This window comes from Asparagus officinalis, chromosome 1 (assembly GCF_001876935.1).
Source record: "Asparagus officinalis chromosome 1, Aspof.V1, whole genome shotgun sequence".
Lineage (NCBI taxonomy): Eukaryota > Viridiplantae > Streptophyta > Magnoliopsida > Asparagales > Asparagaceae > Asparagus > Asparagus officinalis.
Window position 1 is genome coordinate 62838174 of NC_033794.1, and position 19475 is coordinate 62857648.

The 19475-nt window shown below is 36.0% G+C and overlaps 1 protein-coding gene across 1 annotated transcript; it reads left to right on the top strand.

Moving 5' to 3' along the window:
* On the top strand, positions 6142-14789 carry LOC109835074 (prostaglandin E synthase 2-like). Its single transcript, XM_020403073.1, has 4 exons — positions 6142-6263; positions 8753-8847; positions 14098-14265; positions 14340-14789. The coding sequence occupies exons 1-4, from the start codon at positions 6142-6144 to the stop codon at positions 14498-14500; spliced, it is 546 nt and encodes a 181-aa protein (XP_020258662.1). The 3' UTR covers positions 14501-14789.

Below are 19475 nucleotides of genomic sequence, written 5' to 3' on the forward strand. Positions count from 1 at the left end.
GACTTCTGCCAAGGAGACCAGTCAGTTACACAATACTTCAATGCCATCAATAGGCACTGGCAGCAGCTTGACCTCTTTGAAACATATCCATGGAAGTGCTCTGAAGATACAATATTGTACAAGAAAATTGTAGAATAGAAGAGAATATTCAAATTTCTTTTAGGACTTAATAAAGGCCTAGATCAAGTTCGAAGCCGTATCATAGGCACAAAACCTCTACCAAGCCTTCGTGAGGTATTCTCTGAGGTCAGACGTGAAGAAAGTAGAAAGAAAGTGATGATGGGGCCATCAGAATCAACACTAGATGCATCTGCTCTTGCTGCTCGTGGATCCAACAACACAATCCCGGGTGAGACTCGGAAAAAGGGGGAGAGACCTTGGTGCGATCACTGTCATAAACTCGGTCACTATAAGGAGACCTGCTGGAAGATTCATGGCAAGCCTGCTGACTGGAAACCAAAACCTAGGAATGACCGAGATAGTCGTGCACATGTGGCATCCAGCACAGCTATTCAGAGCCCATCCGAACCCAGTCCATTCAGCAAGGAACAAATAGAAATTCTTCAACAATTGTTCACTCAAGCAACACTGAATTCTTCTAATGTAGGGACTAGTTTAATAGCTCAGAAGGAGTCCCATTCTGCTCTCACAACCACTAAAGGTGTTAGCAGACCCTGGATTGTTGATACCGGAGCCTCAGACTATATGACAGGAGATGCCTCACTGTTCCATAATTATAGAACCAACAACGACAACTCCTCAGTGCGAATTGCTGATGGCTCACACTCCAAAATTGCAGGAACATGTTCTATACAACTCTCAAAAGAGTTACATCTCACCTCTGTTCTTCATGTGCCTGGCTTAGATTGCAATTTACTCTCAATAAGCAAGTTGACTCGTGATCTCAATTGTATAACTAAATTCTATCCAAATCTGTGTATTTTGCAGGACTTGGATTCGGGGAAGATGATTGGCAGTCTGTATAACTAAATTCTATCCAAATCTGTGTATTTTGCAGGACTTGGATTCGGGGAAGATGATTGGCAGTGCTGAACTGTGTAATGGGCTCTATCTTCTCAAATGTCCTCCTTTCAATTCCTATTCAAGAGCAAATTGTGTCAAAAGTCTCTCAGCTTGTTCTTTTAATTCCATTTCCAGTTTGAGTGTCAATAACGATATAGAAATTGTTTTGTTACATTATCGATTGGGTCATCCGAGTTTCATGTATCTTGCTAAACTTTTTCCAAAGTTATTTATCAATAAAAATCCTTCTTCTTTTCATTGTGAAATTTGTCAATTTGCTAAACACACTCGACATTCTTATACACGTCTTGAATATAAGCCTTCAAACCCGTTCTCTTTAATTCATAGTGATGTGTGTGGTCCTTCTCGAATCAAAAATATTTCGGGGGCCCGTTGGTTTGTTTCGTTTGTTGATGATCATTCACGTCTTACTTGGGTATTTCTTATGAAAGAAAAATCTGAGGTTTGTCAAATCTTTCAAAGTTTCAACACCATGATCCAAAATCAATTCAAGACCAAAATCCAAGTTCTCAAAACTGACAATGCAAAAGAATATTTCACAGGCAATCTCAACTCATATCTCCTCGAACAAGGTATCATTCACATCAGTTCGTGTGTTGAAACCCCTCAACAAAATGGGGTTGTCGAACGCAAGAACAAACATCTCCTCGAGGTTGCTCGCTGTCTCATGTTCTCCTCCAATGTACCAAAATTTTTCTGGGGTGAAGCTATTCTTACCGCTACCTATCTCATAAACAGAATGCCATCTCGAATTCTGGGGTTCCATTGTCCTCATCAAGTATTTCTTGATTTCTTTCCTCACTCCAGGTTTGTTTCTCCTGATTTGCCTCCAAAAATATTCGGTTGTACTTCCTTTGTACATATCCACTCACAACACAGAAGCAAACTTGATCCTAGGGCTCTAAAATGTATTTTCTTAGGATATGCTCCTCATCAAAAAGGTTACAAATGCTACTCCCCACATACAAGAAAGGTATACGTATCCATGGATGTCACATTCTTTGAAAAACTACCCTTCTATCCCAAACCTGCAATTCAGGGGGAGAGTGAGAGTGAATGTCAGTTTTGGGAAAATTTATCAGAGCCCTCACAGCATTCACAAAATTCTACAAATCAATCCCAAGAGCAACAGACAGAACCTCCTTCCAATACCTCTCAGTCACCTCGTTTGTCATCATCACTTGAGCCTCGTTTGTCATCATCACTTGAGCCTTCAGAGTCCTCTCCAGCACAAATTCCACCTCAAATTCCCATTTTCCCTCAGCTTGCTCATGAAAACCTCAAAGTCTACCGAAGAAGACAAAATAGACAGGAAATAGAGCAAGAAACACAGCCAGCAATCCAAAATTCTGAACCGGATTCATGTCCTCCTGAAGACACTACATGTACGGATAGTGTTGTCCCTGATGAGCCTATGATTCCATTCATTCATGACTTAAACAAGTCTATTGTAGAAAGGAAAGGAGTACGGAAGTGCACTAGTCATCCAATTGCTAATTATATATCATATGATGGCTTATCTTCATCATACAAAGCATTTATTTCTTCCTTGGACAGTATACAGGTTCCTAACAATATACATGAAGCTCTCAATCATCCGGGTTGGAAGAAAGCTGTTCAAGTGGAAATAGATGCCCTCGAGAAGAATGGAACATGGATTCTCACTGACCTTCCAGCAGGAACGGCTAGTGTTGGGTGCAAGTGGATATTCACAGTTAAATATAAGGCAGATGGGAGTGTTGAGAGACTCAAAGCTCGGCTTGTAGCTAAAGGATTCACGCAATCATATGGGATTGACTACCAAGAAACATTTGCTCCAGTGGCAAAACTCAACACCATTAGAATTCTACTCTCTTTGGCTGTCAATCATGATTGGAATTTATACCAACTGGATATAAAAAATGCCTTTCTCAATGGAGATCTCGAAAAGAAGTATACATGGAAATTCCCCCAGGACTTGAATGGAATCTCACTGGACACAAGGTGTGCCAGCTTAAAAAGTCGTTGCATGGTCTAAAACAATCTCCTCGAGCATGGTTTGACAAGTTTGCAAAGGCCGTTATGAGGTTCGGCTATGTTCAGTGTCAGGCAGACCATACGTTATTCATTCGGACATCACCAACCAGGAAGATTGCACTCTTGATAGTATATGTTGATGACATTATACTTTCGGGAGATGATGAGGAAGAACTACACAGATTGAAGGATCGTCTAGCCCAAGAGTTTGAAGTCAAAGATTTGGGGAGTCTCAAATACTTCCTTGGTATGGAGGTGGCTAGATCTCGAAAGGGGATTGTTGTTTCCCAACGAAAGTACACTCTGGACTTACTGAAGGAGACTGGTATGCTTGGTTGCAAACCTGTTGATACACCGATGGATCCCTACAAGAAGTGGCTTAGAAAAAGATAGCACTCCAGTCGACAGGGGGAGATATCAGAGGCTAGTTGGAAGACTGATATACCTTTCACATACTCGACCTGATCTTGGCTTTGCTGTTAGCGTTGTCAGCCAATTCATGCACAGTCCAACAGAAGAGCACATGAATGCAGTCTACAGAATACTGAAATATTTGAAAATGACTCCTGGGAATGGATTATTTTTCAAAAAATCAGAAAACCGAAGCATTGAAATTTATTCAGATGCTGATTGGGCTGGAGACATTTCAGATAGGAGGTCTACTTCAGCTTATTGTTCCTTTGTCTGGGGAAACCTAGTGACTTGGAGAAGTAAGAAACAATCAGTTGTTGCTAGGAGCAGTGCCGAAGCAGAATTCAGAGCATTGGCTCATGGAATTTGCGAAGGAATCTGGATAAGAAGACTTCTTAGTGAACTTGGTATGAGCAATCCTTCATCCATTCAAATGATGTGTGACAATCAAGCTGCAATTAGCATTGCTAAGAACCCAGTTCATCATGATCGTACCAAGCACGTTGAGATTGATAGACACTTCATTTCCGAGAAGATCTCCAGTGCAGTCGTGCAACTGAATTACACTCCTACGCACCAACAGATCGCAGACATCCTCACCAAAGCATTGCCACGTCCTAACTTTGAAGATTTGAGTAGCAAGCTGGGGTTGTATGATTTATATACACCAGCTTGAGGGGGAGTGTTGAAATTAGTTATTCAAAGTTAGGAGTTAATTGTAATTTACACTAGTTAGTATTTTATTTAGTTAAAGAGAAGATCCTACGTGATCCTCTTCATGATTCTTTCCTATTTTGTGGGAACAGAATCAATTAGTTCCTTTTCTGTTTTTATTCCCTAGTTAACAATATATATGTAATTCTTTCCTCAGAATAAAACAAGAAAGAGTTTTCTCAATTTCTTCATTATTTCCAAAATCATTGAGAATTGCACTAGTGGTCTCACTAGTGATAACACTTGGTATATCTTTTTAGATGCTAGGTGCTACAAATTTCAAAGTTTCGCGTGACCTTTCAAAACATTATCAATGGTTTCATAGCATTCTGCAAGAAAACATACAAGTTCAAGAATTTTTTTACTTGATTCCTAAGTTCCATCATGACTTAAAGAATCAAAGCTTTGCCTAATGTAAAATAAAAATTATTATATTAGTCGTTTAGTTTTTTACTATTAAAATATTTGTGGGTTTATTTGAGTACTTGTGATTAAATTATTAAGTGTTTAACTATTCAAATAATAATTTAAGTTATTTATTATCAGCTTAGGTAGTTAGAGAAATGTCTTGTAGTTATATTATTGTTTGTGTTCTAGATTCTATTTATTGAGAAATTTCTTAAAGGAAGTCTATTAATGAGCAACTATTTATTGCTCAATCATCTTCTTCAAGGAAAAAGTTTTTAGAATTTGAGTCTTCTACCTGGAGTTTTAGATTATCACCTTCATGTTGGGATGAAATTCAGAAAACATTCTTGCTAAAAGGTCTGTTTCAACCACATGAACATAACTTTCATCATAAGATATATGGAAATCTTTTATGACGTTTTAATTCTATTTGATTTGATCAGTTTGGAAATTGGTTAGAATGTAGTGTATTGTTTATTCCTATCTTATGAGAAGTTTGAGTTGAAGAGGTTGGTGATGCATTTGTTACCAAAGGATTCTCAAATTAGAAAAAAAGAGAGGTTGCAAATTCATAGTCATCAGTCCCTATATTATTCATAATGAAGCTTGGAGAAAATACAAATAATTAATAAATCAAATTTAACATATTAACGATGTCATTGCCTGACAATATGATCTAAGTTGAAAGAGATTACTGTCGTTTAAGTGCAAAATTGTGTTTGATTTCTTCTACATCAAGGATTGACATTTTATGATCATGATGAAACTCAAGATTCAAGCAAACTTTTTTATGCTTCTCATTTTCTTGTAAATCACAATTAAACCATTGATAAAGTTTTGAAAGGTGCTCATGGAAATTTAAAATTAATAGCACATAATATCCAAAAAGATATTGTAAGTGTTGTGGTTTGTAAGACCACTAGTGCAATTATCAATATTCTTGGAGATGATTTACTTGCTATTTTAATTGATGAATCTCTTGATATATCCATTAAGAGCGAATAACCACTGTTTTGCTAACAAAAAAGGATGTGGCATTGAAGATTTTCTTTCTTGTACATGGTTTTAAAATTTTAACATAAATGTTCTGTCACTTATAATAGCTTTGGAGTTAGAATTTACAAAAATATTATTTGAGTTTATCAAGATTGCAGGGGCAAAGCTATGATGGAGCTAGTAATAAGTAAATCAATTCAATGAACTCATAAGTTTGATATTGAAATAGAACATATCTGCTTTTTAAGTGTACTACTTTCCACATCAACTTCAATTAACACTTAATAGTTTTTCCTGAAAAGCAAGTTGAAATTATTTTGCTATTTAATTTGGTTACTAGTTAGTGTAATTGTGCTTCTTGTAAGCATCGAGATATTCCTCAAGAAAGATAAATTAGGGAGATAAAAGAAGTGCTAGAAAATAGTTAAGGACGTAGTGGACATGATTTGAATCAAGAAATTACTCTTAAAAGAGCTTCAGTTACTCGTTGGAACTCACATTATGGTATATTACTTAGTTTACTTGCCATGTTCCTTGAAATCATTGAGGAAGATGGTACAATATCAGGGCAAAGAGGTACCTGAGACACTTGTTGGATCTCAAATTATGCCATATTACTTAGTTTACTTACCATCTTTCTTGAATCAATCGTGGTACAGCATGAGAGCGAAGAGGTAAATGCTTGTGCATTATTGAACTCTATCCAATTTTTTGAATTTGTCTTTAACTTACAGTTGATGAAAAACATACTTGGGAGTTACCAATGAGTTATCTCAAGCATTACAGAGAAATAATTATGACAATGTAAATGCTATGACATTGGTTAAAGTGACAAAGCACCGACTGCAATTTATGAGAGATGATGGAAGGAATTTTTTCAGGAACTTTGCTTATTGTAAAAAGAATAATATTGTTGTCTTCCATATAGATTAGATGTTAGATGTTTGAGAAAGGTCACGTCATAGAGTTGAGCAAGTTTCAATATTGCATAAATTTCAAGTTAGAGTTATTTTTTCAAACCTTTGACTGACAACTTCGATGGCTTAGCAATCGGTTTAAGAGTCAAAGTCTGAACTGATCCTTTGCGTAGCATGTTTGAGCCCAAAAGATTCACTTGTTGCTTTTGATAATCGGGACCTCAGTGGAAATCATGACACTTGAACCCCAAATTTAGAAGTACATTGTAGATGTGTGGTCAGATGACGGGTTTTGAAACTTAGAAGGAATTGGTGATCTTTCTGAAAAGTTAGTGGAGACTATCTTCTTGTAAAGTTAGCTTTATCATACCAATTGCTAATGTGACCATGTAATGAACTTTTTCTGCAATGGATATAGTGAAGAATCTAACGCACAATCGCATGGAAGATGAGTGATTGAATAATTGTTGGTGTCTTATATTAAAAAAAGATTCTTTAATAGTAGAGACAATGAGAAAATCATGCAACTTTATTAAAATATGAAAACATGTGTAAAATTTTTAATAGGTACATCTAGTTCTATTGATTGTATTTTACTTAGGCATATATATGCATATTCTGTTGTGGTTCCATAACATTTAGATAAAAATATCACATATTGGTTATATTTGTAGCCTTGCCCCTAGTGACTAAAGTTTCTATAGTAACTCTGCATTTATGTACAATACAATCAAAGCGAACATGAATTCTATTAACTTAGAAGGTAATTAAAATATCTTGCAAGAAGCAAGAAAAAAGGGTAGAAAAGTTTCTCCCAAGTTTGATCTCATCGCCAATATCAAAGTCTTTCTCTTGTTTGACAAATTAATTTTATCAGCTAAATACTGGAAGCATCAAAATTTCCCAGCTAAATTTATATCAGTATTCTCACTCATGTTCCTCTTCTTGTTTCCATACTACTTGCTCCAATGTGTGCCTCCATGCATAATTTGTCTGTCTGTTACACCCCAATGCAAATGGAATTTGTAGTCCCGTCTACACACACACACACACACACACATGACGGGACTACAAATTCCGTTTAGTAACATTAGTCCAAACATTGGCAAATCCAAACCTTGTCCAATCTAAATCTGTCCATCAAAACCATTTTGTTGCATTCTCATGCATGAACCCAAAGTCCGACCTTTTTGGAGAAGGGAAGAATACAAGGAGAAGTAGATGTTGTCTGACAGTAATATGAAAAAGAATGGCAGAGTACGCTCTTCTCCTTCCACCCTTTCTGAGAGGATGGAGTTATATTTGCTCAATAAATACTTTGACCAGCTTTAGGCCTTTCCAATAATGTATTGCTCCTACATGACCGGCAAAGGTCATTTTAAAATGGGATGTAATTATAGGTAAGCTAGCAGGTAAAATTCCTTCTTTTGAATATCAAATATTGTTTAATTTTTTGTCTATGCTTCTAATGCTTGCTTTGGTACGTGTTTCCTGTGAATCATCTCACTTCCTATCAAAAGCTAAAAATTAGTTGGTTGTAAACAATGTTGGCTATTGTAGGAGATTATATCACCTGGAGACAATAAATCTTTTCGCATTTGATGTGCATTCTATTTCTTTTTTGTTATTTGTTTATTTCATTGAACTTTGGCATTATTAGATGTACTTTCATATTTAACTAAGAAAGTGTTTAAGAAGGCTTATTTTTTAGTTAAACTAGCTTTTAAACTAGCTTTTTTATTTCTACCTGTTTGATAAAATGCCAAATTAGTTTATAAGTCTCATTTTAAAAAGCTGGCATGCATCAGCTTTTGAAAAACTAGCTTATAAGCTCACTTAAAAAAGTTAGGTTTAACCAAGCAAATTACTATTCTACTCAAACAAATAATATTTTTATCAAAAAAGTCAAAAGTCATTAAAAACTAGCATAATTTATAAGCTTCAAAAAATAAGCCTTCCCAAATATCCTCTAAGTTGGCATAATTTATTGGCTTGTTCTTTCTTTTTATGATCCTAATAGTGCCCGAAGTTCTCAGACTAAACTAATAAACGAAACTAAAATGCTGAAAAACATCCTTAAGAGTTTGTAATTAAATGTTTTATATTGTAGGACATTAGCTTCACTTTCTAAGTTTACTTCAAGTGCATGCTTTTAGGTTTATAGCATGTGTGATTGGTGTATGCATAATCCCTTATTTCCAACTAGCTTTCATGTATCAACTAGCTGCTTTTCTTTCCTAATGTAGGTGGGTTGATGAGCATCTTGTTCACATCTTATCACCAAATATATATCGCACGACGTATGAGGCACTTGAGTCCTTTGATTACATAACGAGCCATGGTATGATACTACTTCGGTGACATTTATGTTTATTTGGAATAATTTTAGGCGTATGAGCCTTGCCATTTCATATGCTTATCTTTCTGTAGTTTACATGTTTTAGACTGTCAGAAAAGAGATGATATGAAACAATGTTCACAGTAACAAAAATTTCCCTAATGCTTGCTTCTTGTTAAGGCAGAACACCATAATATAGATTACACATTTTATTATTTTATTTAAATATTTAATAAAGTACAAATATCCACAAGGATATGATAAATATAATCACACTATTTTCAATATAACATCACAATTTTCAATATAATATCACACCGATTCTGTAGAAAGGTGATTCTTTTAGGCACCTGTTTATTATTTAATGTCGTTTATGATTTTGAAGTCATTCACTAGACTATATATTAGAGATGGAAAAGTATTAGAGTATTTGGAGACATTAAGCATTCCGTTGTAGAAGAAAAGGTATCAGTTACTACTTTATTTTTCTTATTTTTGAAGGATTATGTCCGTGCTTTTATATGTGAAGCTCATACTCATGCATGATTACGTTCCAAAAATATATGCATGTGCACGGTGGTAGCACTATTGTCAGTTTTTTCGTTAAGAGAGATGTTTGACGACATGAATAGAAGTATTCTTCTCTTATTTCCATATGATGACATTAAATGACGGTACTAATTCTGTGTTAAGAAAAGTTTGGTAAGAAAGGAATGAAAATGATGGGTTACCCATAAGATGTAGGAGATCAGTGATTCTATCTGGGCTATTCTGTTAGGCATTTAGGCAATGACATGCTGCTGAGGTTATGTTATATAGCACTACATTTTTAGGTGGACAGATAGGGTACGGCGTGAGGGCTTCGATTTGATGCCGTGTGAATCTCTAACATAAGGTCTTTGAAAACTATATGGATCTATTTGACAGCTTCATGGATTGAGAAGGGGAACGCTCGGTCTGGGGGGAGGGGGGACATGGATGGTCAGAGATTAGCAACGTTGGAGGAAACTGAGAATGAAGAGGACTTATGGACAGTAATGATGTTTTGGGTTACTGTTCATTGTTGAACGGTAAAGCTACAAGAACTTTGGTCCTCTCTCTCTGTGTTCTTTTGGAAGATTGTTTGAAATGGGACAAGAGAGAAAATTTGAGGTAGGTCTTGTGGGGCTTTTGCATGGACGACTAGGAGTGAAAGTGCAAGAGGTTGAGATTAATAACTAGGCTTCACTCTTATGAGCCTCACACCCAAAGGCTTCACACCCCAAAGAAAAATCACATGCCAAAAACACCTCACATACAGTGTTTTCAATGCGCGAGGCGCAATGCGGGGCGCAAAGCATCTTTACGCGCACATGCGCAAGGCGCAACGCGATGCGCGCGCCCGAGTGATGCGAGGCGCACACCACACACATAATATTTTAATATATGTAATCAAGCGCGAAAGAACATGTTTTTAGAATTTACATGAAAAATATCAAGATAAATAATATCTTGCTACAAAATCACAATATATTGCCTTAATTTCTAATGCTAACCAAGGTTATCGATAGCGGATAGCGTCGCGTAGCGGTGAGACATCACTAAGGCTATTTCGGGTTATTGCGGCAAAATAGCGGTAAAAAGCACAAAGTCAAATAGCGGCCTAATTTAGATATGTATAAATATTAAAAAAATTAAAGAAAAATCTAAGAAATCTAAAAGTACATATTGGATGATTTAAAGAGATCCTAAACATGAAATAGACATGTAACCATCACGTAATATCGAAGATGACTGAAGGAGTCAAAAAATCGTCGTCTTCGAGAAGAAGAGCTTAGCGGTGACAGGACTGCCCTAAGAGGAGCTCACGGTGAAGGAGGTGAAATGAAGTATCAAGGTAGGTGCCAGAGGCTATAAGAGATGGCGGGAGTATGCTGAAAATCACATGAGACGGTGGAATGTAATGATCAAGGGTTGAGTTTAATTTTAAAAAAATAAACCTCAAACCGCTTTTAAATAGCAGTCAAAAAACAAATTTCGAATGCAATCGCTCACTATTTACCGTTATGACACACTATTGATCGCTTTTACGAACAGACATATTCCGCAATGTCATCGCTATTGCATGATAGCGTAGCGGGCGATAGCGTCGTGGGAAGGGACCGTTAACGCTATTAGCGCCGCTATTACGTGGCTATTTACCACTATTTATAACAGTGATGCTAACACCCAACATAGTAGCAAATTTCATAAATTTTCAAATCAAATATTAAATCAAGACTAATATCCAAACAAAGGATTAGTAATGGTCCTCAATTGAAGGTTGTTAAAAAACCAATGGATTTATTTTGTTTTTTGGGATGTGGAATATTAAGTATAAAGACTCGATTGAAATATTAACAAATAAAACTATATGAGGAAATGTACTACATGCATTCTACACAAAGTACGGATGTACGCGATGCGCAAAAGGTGCTGTCCCATCAGATGTGGGGCGCTTCGCCATCGCCCCGCATCGTAAGGCGCATGAGGCGCAATGAGGTGCGCGTCTTTGAAAACACTGCTCACATACTCATACTCAAGAGAAGATTCTTATAACTTAATATTTTTATTAATCAATGTCTAATTCCTCATGGAAGATTACAACTTTATTTATAGTAAAATCTAAAACTAAAAATTATATCAAATCCTATTTAAATCATAACTAAAAGGAAACAAAATAAAATTCTACATAAAGTAAATTCCCAAAGATCCTAAATTATCCTAAAATCAAATCGTAAGAAAATTTTACCAAAAAATCAAGATTACATCATATAATAGTAAAATAAAAGAGATTCTAGTAAGTCTATAAAGATTTGGATCAACAGTCCACAATCATCCTGCATCATCCTGCATCAAAGGACAATCTTAAGCTTCAATGGTATGTAGCTGTTCCTTTCCCAGACAATTCATCTTAAGTCATCTACTATTGAAATTTAATATTGATTATTTTTAAGTATTCAGAAGTACCTAAAGGATGACTAATGAAAGGGAAAAGATATCGAGTTGAGAATTAATTGATATTTTTTTCTCCTTTCATCGAGCTTAGTTCTAATTTAAAGGTGCTTCTGGAACTAGTTATCTTAATTTGATATTACCTTTGTTGCACAGATACTGGTGCAGGTGCAAACACGGACACGTGTGCGGATACGTGACAAGACAAAATTGTAAATGTTAGGATACAAAGGACACAAGCTATGTACGCACATTAAAATTAATAATCTAGATGTGCTTGATATTGTTTTTTATTCACATGTTATGATAAAATCTTTATACAATTTTTATGTTTCTTTTATTGAGATTATAAATTGAAAAATCACTCTTGTTTGAACTAGATACCAAATGGCCTTTAAACCATACTTATGAACTAGTTATGTGCTAAAATAAACCTGTCCCGAGTAAAAAACGAGTTGTATGATATCAGTTCAAGAGGTGTATCACAAGTTTTTAAACTAAAATGTGTTATATTATTGATGCGGAATGAAATTTTATAGATTTACTAGTATTTTTTTATTTTAGTAATTTTTGATGTAATATCCAATTTTAAGTAAGATTTCCTTTGGATGATTTAGGATTGTTAGGATCTCTGATATTTATTTTGTTAGATATTTTGTCTTTGTTTCCTTTTTGTTAAGATTTAATTAGGATTTGATTTAGTTTTCAGATTTAGTTTTTCTCTATAAATAAAGCTGTAATCTTTCATGAGTAATTAGACATTGATTAATTAAAATTTGAGATATGAGCATGTGAAGTGTTCTTTAGCATGTGGATTGCTTTTTGGGGTGTGAAGCACTTGGGTGTGAGATGCCTAACTGGGAAGCCTAGTAATTATCTAAATCTCTCCTATTTTGATTATCCTTCTTGATCAACTAAAAACCATGAACCTCGGACTATCGTTCACGGGTAAACAGCATAAGGTGTATTCATGTAAACAGTAACTACTAACTTTATGGATGAACAGTGCTTTATTACTATTCATAACTCTATCAAACTACTTCCTAGCATCAACGAGTCTTCCTCAACCAAGCAGCAGATCTTACATGAGTTCCTACGCTCTGATCGAACTCCGGTCCGCCTTCGATGAAGAACGAGATCACCCGCCAAGCCGTTGTCGATTCATCTCCTCCGATGAAGCTCCGTCAAGGTCTTACAACGGCGTTCAAGGTTCAATTAGCTCCCCACCACATCCGGACACGGCTCTGCCAAGTTATTGAAGACATAAAAATCTACCTACTTCCCCTCTCAGATCCAAATCAGATTCAGATATCTACCAAAGTTCATAATATTGAGAACCTCGTACTTTCCGATCGGATCCAAATTGGCATCGAAAACATCATATCTAAGAGCCCTCTACTTTCGGATCAAAGTCCTCGCCTCCCTGCGAGTCCACATCAATAATGGAGTACATGTCTGCGTAAATGTATGTATATATTCAAGAAGTGTCCGAGGAGTGTCCGACACAGACATGGTCCCATAGATATGGCAAGTGTTGGACATGGATAAGGGAGTAGATGAAGTGTCCAGGTAACCTAGGATATCACAATGTGTATCATCCTTAATGATTATCTTAAGCCCTTCTTTGTCTAAGCAAGGTTGGCTGCGGAGTGCCAGACCATATAGATTAAGAATACAAGAGTTATTCAGATGTGATTGAGGATATTTACAATGGAGTAACTAATATGAGCACAATTAAAGAGACAAGACCATTCCTTTTCACTCACTAACGATTATATTGATCGATGCTTGTTATTTGTGGATGATATCATATTATTTGAAATAACAATCCAGTTTCACACAAGAGAGGACATCCGGACTCACTTTTATAGCTTTTGCAACAATATTTGGGTTTTTCTTTTGCTAAATGAAATGTGGGTATTGATGAGCCGTGCGCTATGGTTAGAATGTTGGAAGATTGAGAAAAAATGTTTCTGAAGAATTAGTTTGTCAGAAATGAATATGTTAGGCTGGATAAGTGTTACTATACTACAGTATAGAACAATGACTCATTTGTAAGATCTAGAAGTTAGAAGTAGAACAAGGATATGATGCTGGAGAATCCATAGGCAGGACTGTTGATTCATAGTTGATGGAGCATCACTTAGTAAGGTAGTGGCTGTTTATCAGAATGTTTATTGTGATGGTACTCCAAATATGTTTTATTGTTTTCTTCGCATCAAGTGCAACCTGGATTTAAAACGTGAATCTCTATTCTCACGTAAACTCTTAAACTTGCAGGCAACTTCAGCTTTGCAGAGAAGCTCTCAGTAAAGTATGCGGGAGCAGCAATTATGTATATGGTATCCAAGAAGCTGAAGAAGAAATATAACATCGCTGATGAACGTGCTGCTTTGTATGAAGCTGCAGTAACATGGACTAAGGCTCTTGACGGCAAAGATTTCTTGGGTATTGTCTAATACTCTTGAGAATTTATATCAGTCCTTGGTTTATAGTAATTTGTACATTTTTTACTTCCTCAGGTGGGTCCAAGCCAAACTTAGCCGATCTTGCAGTCTTTGGTGTTCTTAGACCAATTCGGTACTTGAGGGCTGGCATAGATATGGTGGAAAATACTGGAATTGGTGAATGGTACCATAGGATGGAAAGTGCTGTTGGTGAACCTTCAAGAGTCCTGGCTTAGAATGCGATTTTTGCTACACACCGTGCTTTGTTTCTGTATAGGCGATTAAGATGTGAAAGGTAACACTAATTACGTTTTCTATTTTGGCACTCATGAGTTGCTCAAATTTTGAATAATAACAGTGGTAGAAAACCAGTTAAAGACATCAGCTTATGAAGAAGAGAGAATTGAGGAATGGATATAACCATGAAAAGTGGTTTGTTAACCAAAATACTCTCCAGTGAAAATGTTTTGAGACTGTTATTACTCAATTCCTGTTTTATTTTAGAAACTTATATTCTTTGTGCTACGTAGTAATTTCTTGGGCAATAATATCTAGAGCTTCATTTGAATATTACTTTGTTTTTACTGGCATCAGTCATAACATGATAATCTGTTATTTGCTGGATGCATATCCTTGGTATCGTGGCAGTTATCTTGCATACTCTACTAGGGTTACATTACACCGATAATATTTGATTGAGTATATGCCCTTGGGTGAGGGACATTGGGTGCTGATTAAGAGTTACTCTCCCCCTTAATTCTCAAGGGTTTAGGTCCCGCATCATGCATCGTTTAGTAATTCAGCATGGCTTCTCCACTGTGCACAGAAGTGGGGTATGTTTCATTATATTATGTGACAAAGTAAGTTTGCGAGCTTTCTTATCTGCTATTAGAGTAAGTAAATATAATGATTCATCAATTATCCTTGATTAAAACGGGTATGTTCATATTTCAACGGGTTAGGGGTGGGGGGTGGGGCAGCATCTGAAACAACTTTCTATCTGCTATGTTCATAAAGTAAATATACAAACTCATTAATTTAGTCTTTTATGAAATGGGTGTGTTCATCTTTCACAATTCCTTCAAAAAGAAGAAAGGAAGAAAAATAAAAATAAAGATCGCAAATCGACCATGTTTCGTACGGAAACTTATCTAAAGGGAAAAGGTTAAATAGAGGGGTTTTTAGATGCTAGTGGTATTTGCATATTAGCCCCTCATATCTTTATATTTTGATATTAGTCTTTCAAATACAATTAGTGTGTAGCTGTCTTTCAAATACAATTAGTGTGTAGCTATTAGTCCCTCTGTTAACTTTTCCGTTCAAATCACTTAACCATGATTAGATTATTGGTAACCATGGATGGGAAATTAAAAAGTAACCATAGTTTTAAGGGTTAATACTAGAGAACCTCCCTTAACTTCAGATGAATAACGGAAAACCCCACTTCAACTTCCAAAATATCACAAAATACCCCTTTAAGTATAGGGATTATCACAAAATTCCTTTTAACTTTTAGATTTTATCATAAAACCTTATTTAACTTTCAGATTTTATCAGAAAACACTCCTAATTTAGGGGGTTTATCATAAAACCTTCTTTAACTTTCAGATTTTATCAGAAAACGCCCCTAATTTAGGGGGGTTTTCTGACGAAATTTGAAAGTTAAATGGAATTTTCTGATAACCCCTACACTTAAGGGGTTAGTTTTGATATTTTGAAAGTTAAGAGGGCTTTTCTAGTAATCGTTCGAAGTTAACGGGGTTCTACGATATTTAGGCTGGTTTTAATTACCCCAAATCCAGTCTCTCTCTCTTACCCCATCCACAGCGCCTCTCTCTCGGCCTTCAGCTTTCTCAATCCTCTCAATCCCTCAGATGGCCTCCATGGCCAAAACCTGCTCCATGGCAACAACTTCCCCTCAATCTTCTTTTCAAGCGACTCAAATTCCTTATCCTCGGCCAGCAATTTGGCTAGGCTTATAATATCTTGCGATTAAATCGAAGGAGGAGAATTTGTATTTGGGAATTGGGTATCATTTGAAACACAAGGGGAATAATAAAGGACTCTCTTCCTTAGTTCCTCATTCCCATTCACAGTAATAATCACAATAACGAAAAGACAGAAATAAAGACACTTGCATCTCAAGAAAATCAAATAAGAGAACCCATGATCATCGAAATTTCCTTTCTTGACGCACGAAGAGAGAGGATTGATCAATAAATCCATGTTGCTGCCTCCTTCGCAAGCTATGAAACCACAACAAAATATAAACTATTCCCTCTCAATTTTCATCTAGGCATGATAGAGAAGGTGTAAAAGAGCATGATAATGAAGGAGAAGAGCAAGTAAGAAAATGAGAGGTCGGAATGGGTTTGGGTTTAAACGAGTTTTAAGGTTTCTAAAGGGTTAAATAGATAATGAGTTTGGGTTGTATATGGGTTGTGATTTACAATCAGAGGGGTAAAATGGTCAGTCCACCCAAAAGTTAGAGTTAACAGAGTATTCCTCTAAAGGGCCTGTTTGGATTTATAGGGGGTGAAGGGAAGTTAAGGGAAACTGAGTGAATGGAAGGGAAGGGAAGGGAAGGGAATTCCCTTCCCCTTGGTTACACCCCAATTTGGGGGGTAACAATTTTTATACTATTAGGGGGTGAACCAAGGGGAACTAGGGTGAATTAACTTCACCTCCTAAGTGTTCCCAAACAAGGTGAATGGAGGTGAATAGTTCCCCTAACTTCCCTTCACCCTCATTCCCCTCAATCCAAACAAGAAGTTATACTTCCAACTAAGTACAGGTACTAATATCAACACGCTAATGATATTTAAGGGACTAATATCAAAATAACTATGATTTAAGGGACTAAGATCTAAAAACCCCTTAATTACAAGATGGTGTAGCTCGTTTTATTTTATTAATGGGACAATGAGATCTACATCTATTTATAATTCATTCAACTAAATAACATATGCTATTACGAATAAAGTGTCAGTCGATTGAGTTAACAATAAATCAAAGAGTTATCAATCGCTGATCAATGCGCATATTTCTACGTCGACTAATCAAATAATTGATATAGCGAAACTAGGTCATTGGATACTTTCTCCTTGCTATTATTAGTCAATAAACTCACCAATGTGATTTTATCACATTAAACTGTCTGTTCTTGTAAAAATTAAAGTTGTGATATTTCTCATATCTATTTTGTATCTAGTTGGCTTGAAGCTTCATGGCCCTTTGGGCCAAGTTAGTGCTAAGGTTTAGCAATATATTGGCATCTCTTATATGAGAGAGCTTGAAATGAGATTTGAGAATTTTGGAGAGAATATGACGGCTATTTGTGTATGTGAGATTGAGGGGTATGAGTGATTTCTCCTATAATGTTCTCTGTCATACATATGAACTAGTTTGCGGTCCGTGCAAAGCATGGTTTTTTTTTTTTTTTTTTTTTTTTTTTTTTTTTTTTTTTTTTCCTACAGTAATCCCGCTTTTTTAAATACGGCATGATTTGACTTTTTGGAAGTGCTACAGTATCCCGCTCTGCTACAGTACCTTTTAAATGTTACAGTATACCCGTGTGCTACAGCAATATTTTAAATTAAGTATTAGCTACAGTAAATGCTACTGTAGCATTTACTGTAGCATGAACAGTGAATCTCTGATCCTACTATTTGTATAAAGGAATAGATTTCTCGTGTTGTTGCCCTACGGATGTAGCTTGAACTTGATCAACCGGTTAAGATAAATCTCGATGTTTTTATTTCTTGTTATTGTTCTATATTGTGAGCTTGTGGTTTAGTCTCTAGATTGTGGAAGTTGTAACCAGGGATCATCAATCCCAACAAAAATAATTCCCACCTTCTTACGTATGAAATATCACCAAAGTTCGATAATGTGCTAGCGCTCATTGAAGTTGAAGAGCCAATTGGAGAGTGGGAGTTATTGTGAGTGGTGTTAGAATTCATGAATGTATTTCTAGAAAAATTACTAGGTTTGTCCCCTAATTGAGACATGAAGTTTACTATATATCTCTTATCAGATACAACACTAATATCTAAAGCACCATATAGGATGGTACTAAAAGGGTTAGAAGAGTTGAAAGCTCAGACTGAAGACTTCAAGCAAAAAGGTTTCATTAGAGTTAGTGCGTCATCATGGCGAAAAATATTGTTGCTAGTAAAAAAAGATGGCATCGGGAGAATGTGCATCAACTACAGGGAGTTAAACAAGGTGACGATAAAACACATGTATCCTTTGCCCAGTATAGACGACCTATTTGATCAGCTTGGAGGATTAGTAATGTCACTAGTACAAAACAGGGCAGTCCAAACGGTTGGAACCGTTTGGGAAAACCCAGTCCCAAACGGTTACAACCGTTTGGGCTAAAAAAATAACCGTTTGGGCTAAAGCCGTTGGGAAAAAGTCTACCCAACAGTCGCCCCAACGGTTACAACCGTTTGGGAAAAATCCTAAACGGTTGTAACCGTTTGGGATTTTGCCCAAACGGTTACAACCGTTTGGGATTTAATAAATTGCCAAACGGATTTAACCGTTTGGCCAAATTATTTCCCAAACGGTTTCAACCGTTTGGCCAAATTTTGGCCCAAACGGTTTTAACCGTTTGGCCATTTATCTGTCCAAACGGTTTCAACCGTTTGGGTTGTTTATTTTAATATTTTTTAAAATTTTAACTACTTTATTTATCTACTTGTTTATATACACATCTCACACAATAATTATTCAATATCTCACAATGAAATCAAAAACATATACATACACAAAAATGTCTCAAACAGTGATGAATATCCAATATTATATATACATACACAATAATTACTCAATATACAATATTAGAGACAAAATGTATACATACACAATGATTACTTAATATCTCACAATAAAAAGTATCCGATATTGTATATTTGTTTCTCACAAATCTACATATTTCTCAGCAATTCAACTTCCCCATCTGATATTCGACAAATGGCCAGTCGCATAAGCTCTCCAGTCACATCTGCAAGCTAAACCAAAAGAGAAGAGAAAAAGAAAACAATTACCCCCAAAAGAGAAAAGTGAATTCAACAGAAAAAGAAATTTTAAACTATTATCCTCAAAAGGTTGTCAAGAACATTAATATGTAGGGGCTCGGGATATTTATCACTTAGCGGTCGCAGAGTAGCATTAATCTCAGCGAGGTTCAGGAGGCTTCCAGTT

Excerpts from the sequence above, each read along its gene's own strand:
- LOC109835074 (XM_020403073.1), top strand. The coding sequence starts at position 6,142 with ATGGTACAATATCAGGGCAAAGAGGTACCTGAGACACTTGTTGGATCT. Across the intron at positions 6,264-8,752 it reads TACAGCATGAGAGCGAAGAG|GTGGGTTGATGAGCATCTTG; the intron begins GTAAATGCTTGT and ends TTCCTAATGTAG. Across the intron at positions 8,848-14,097 it reads TGATTACATAACGAGCCATG|GCAACTTCAGCTTTGCAGAG; the intron begins GTATGATACTAC and ends TTAAACTTGCAG.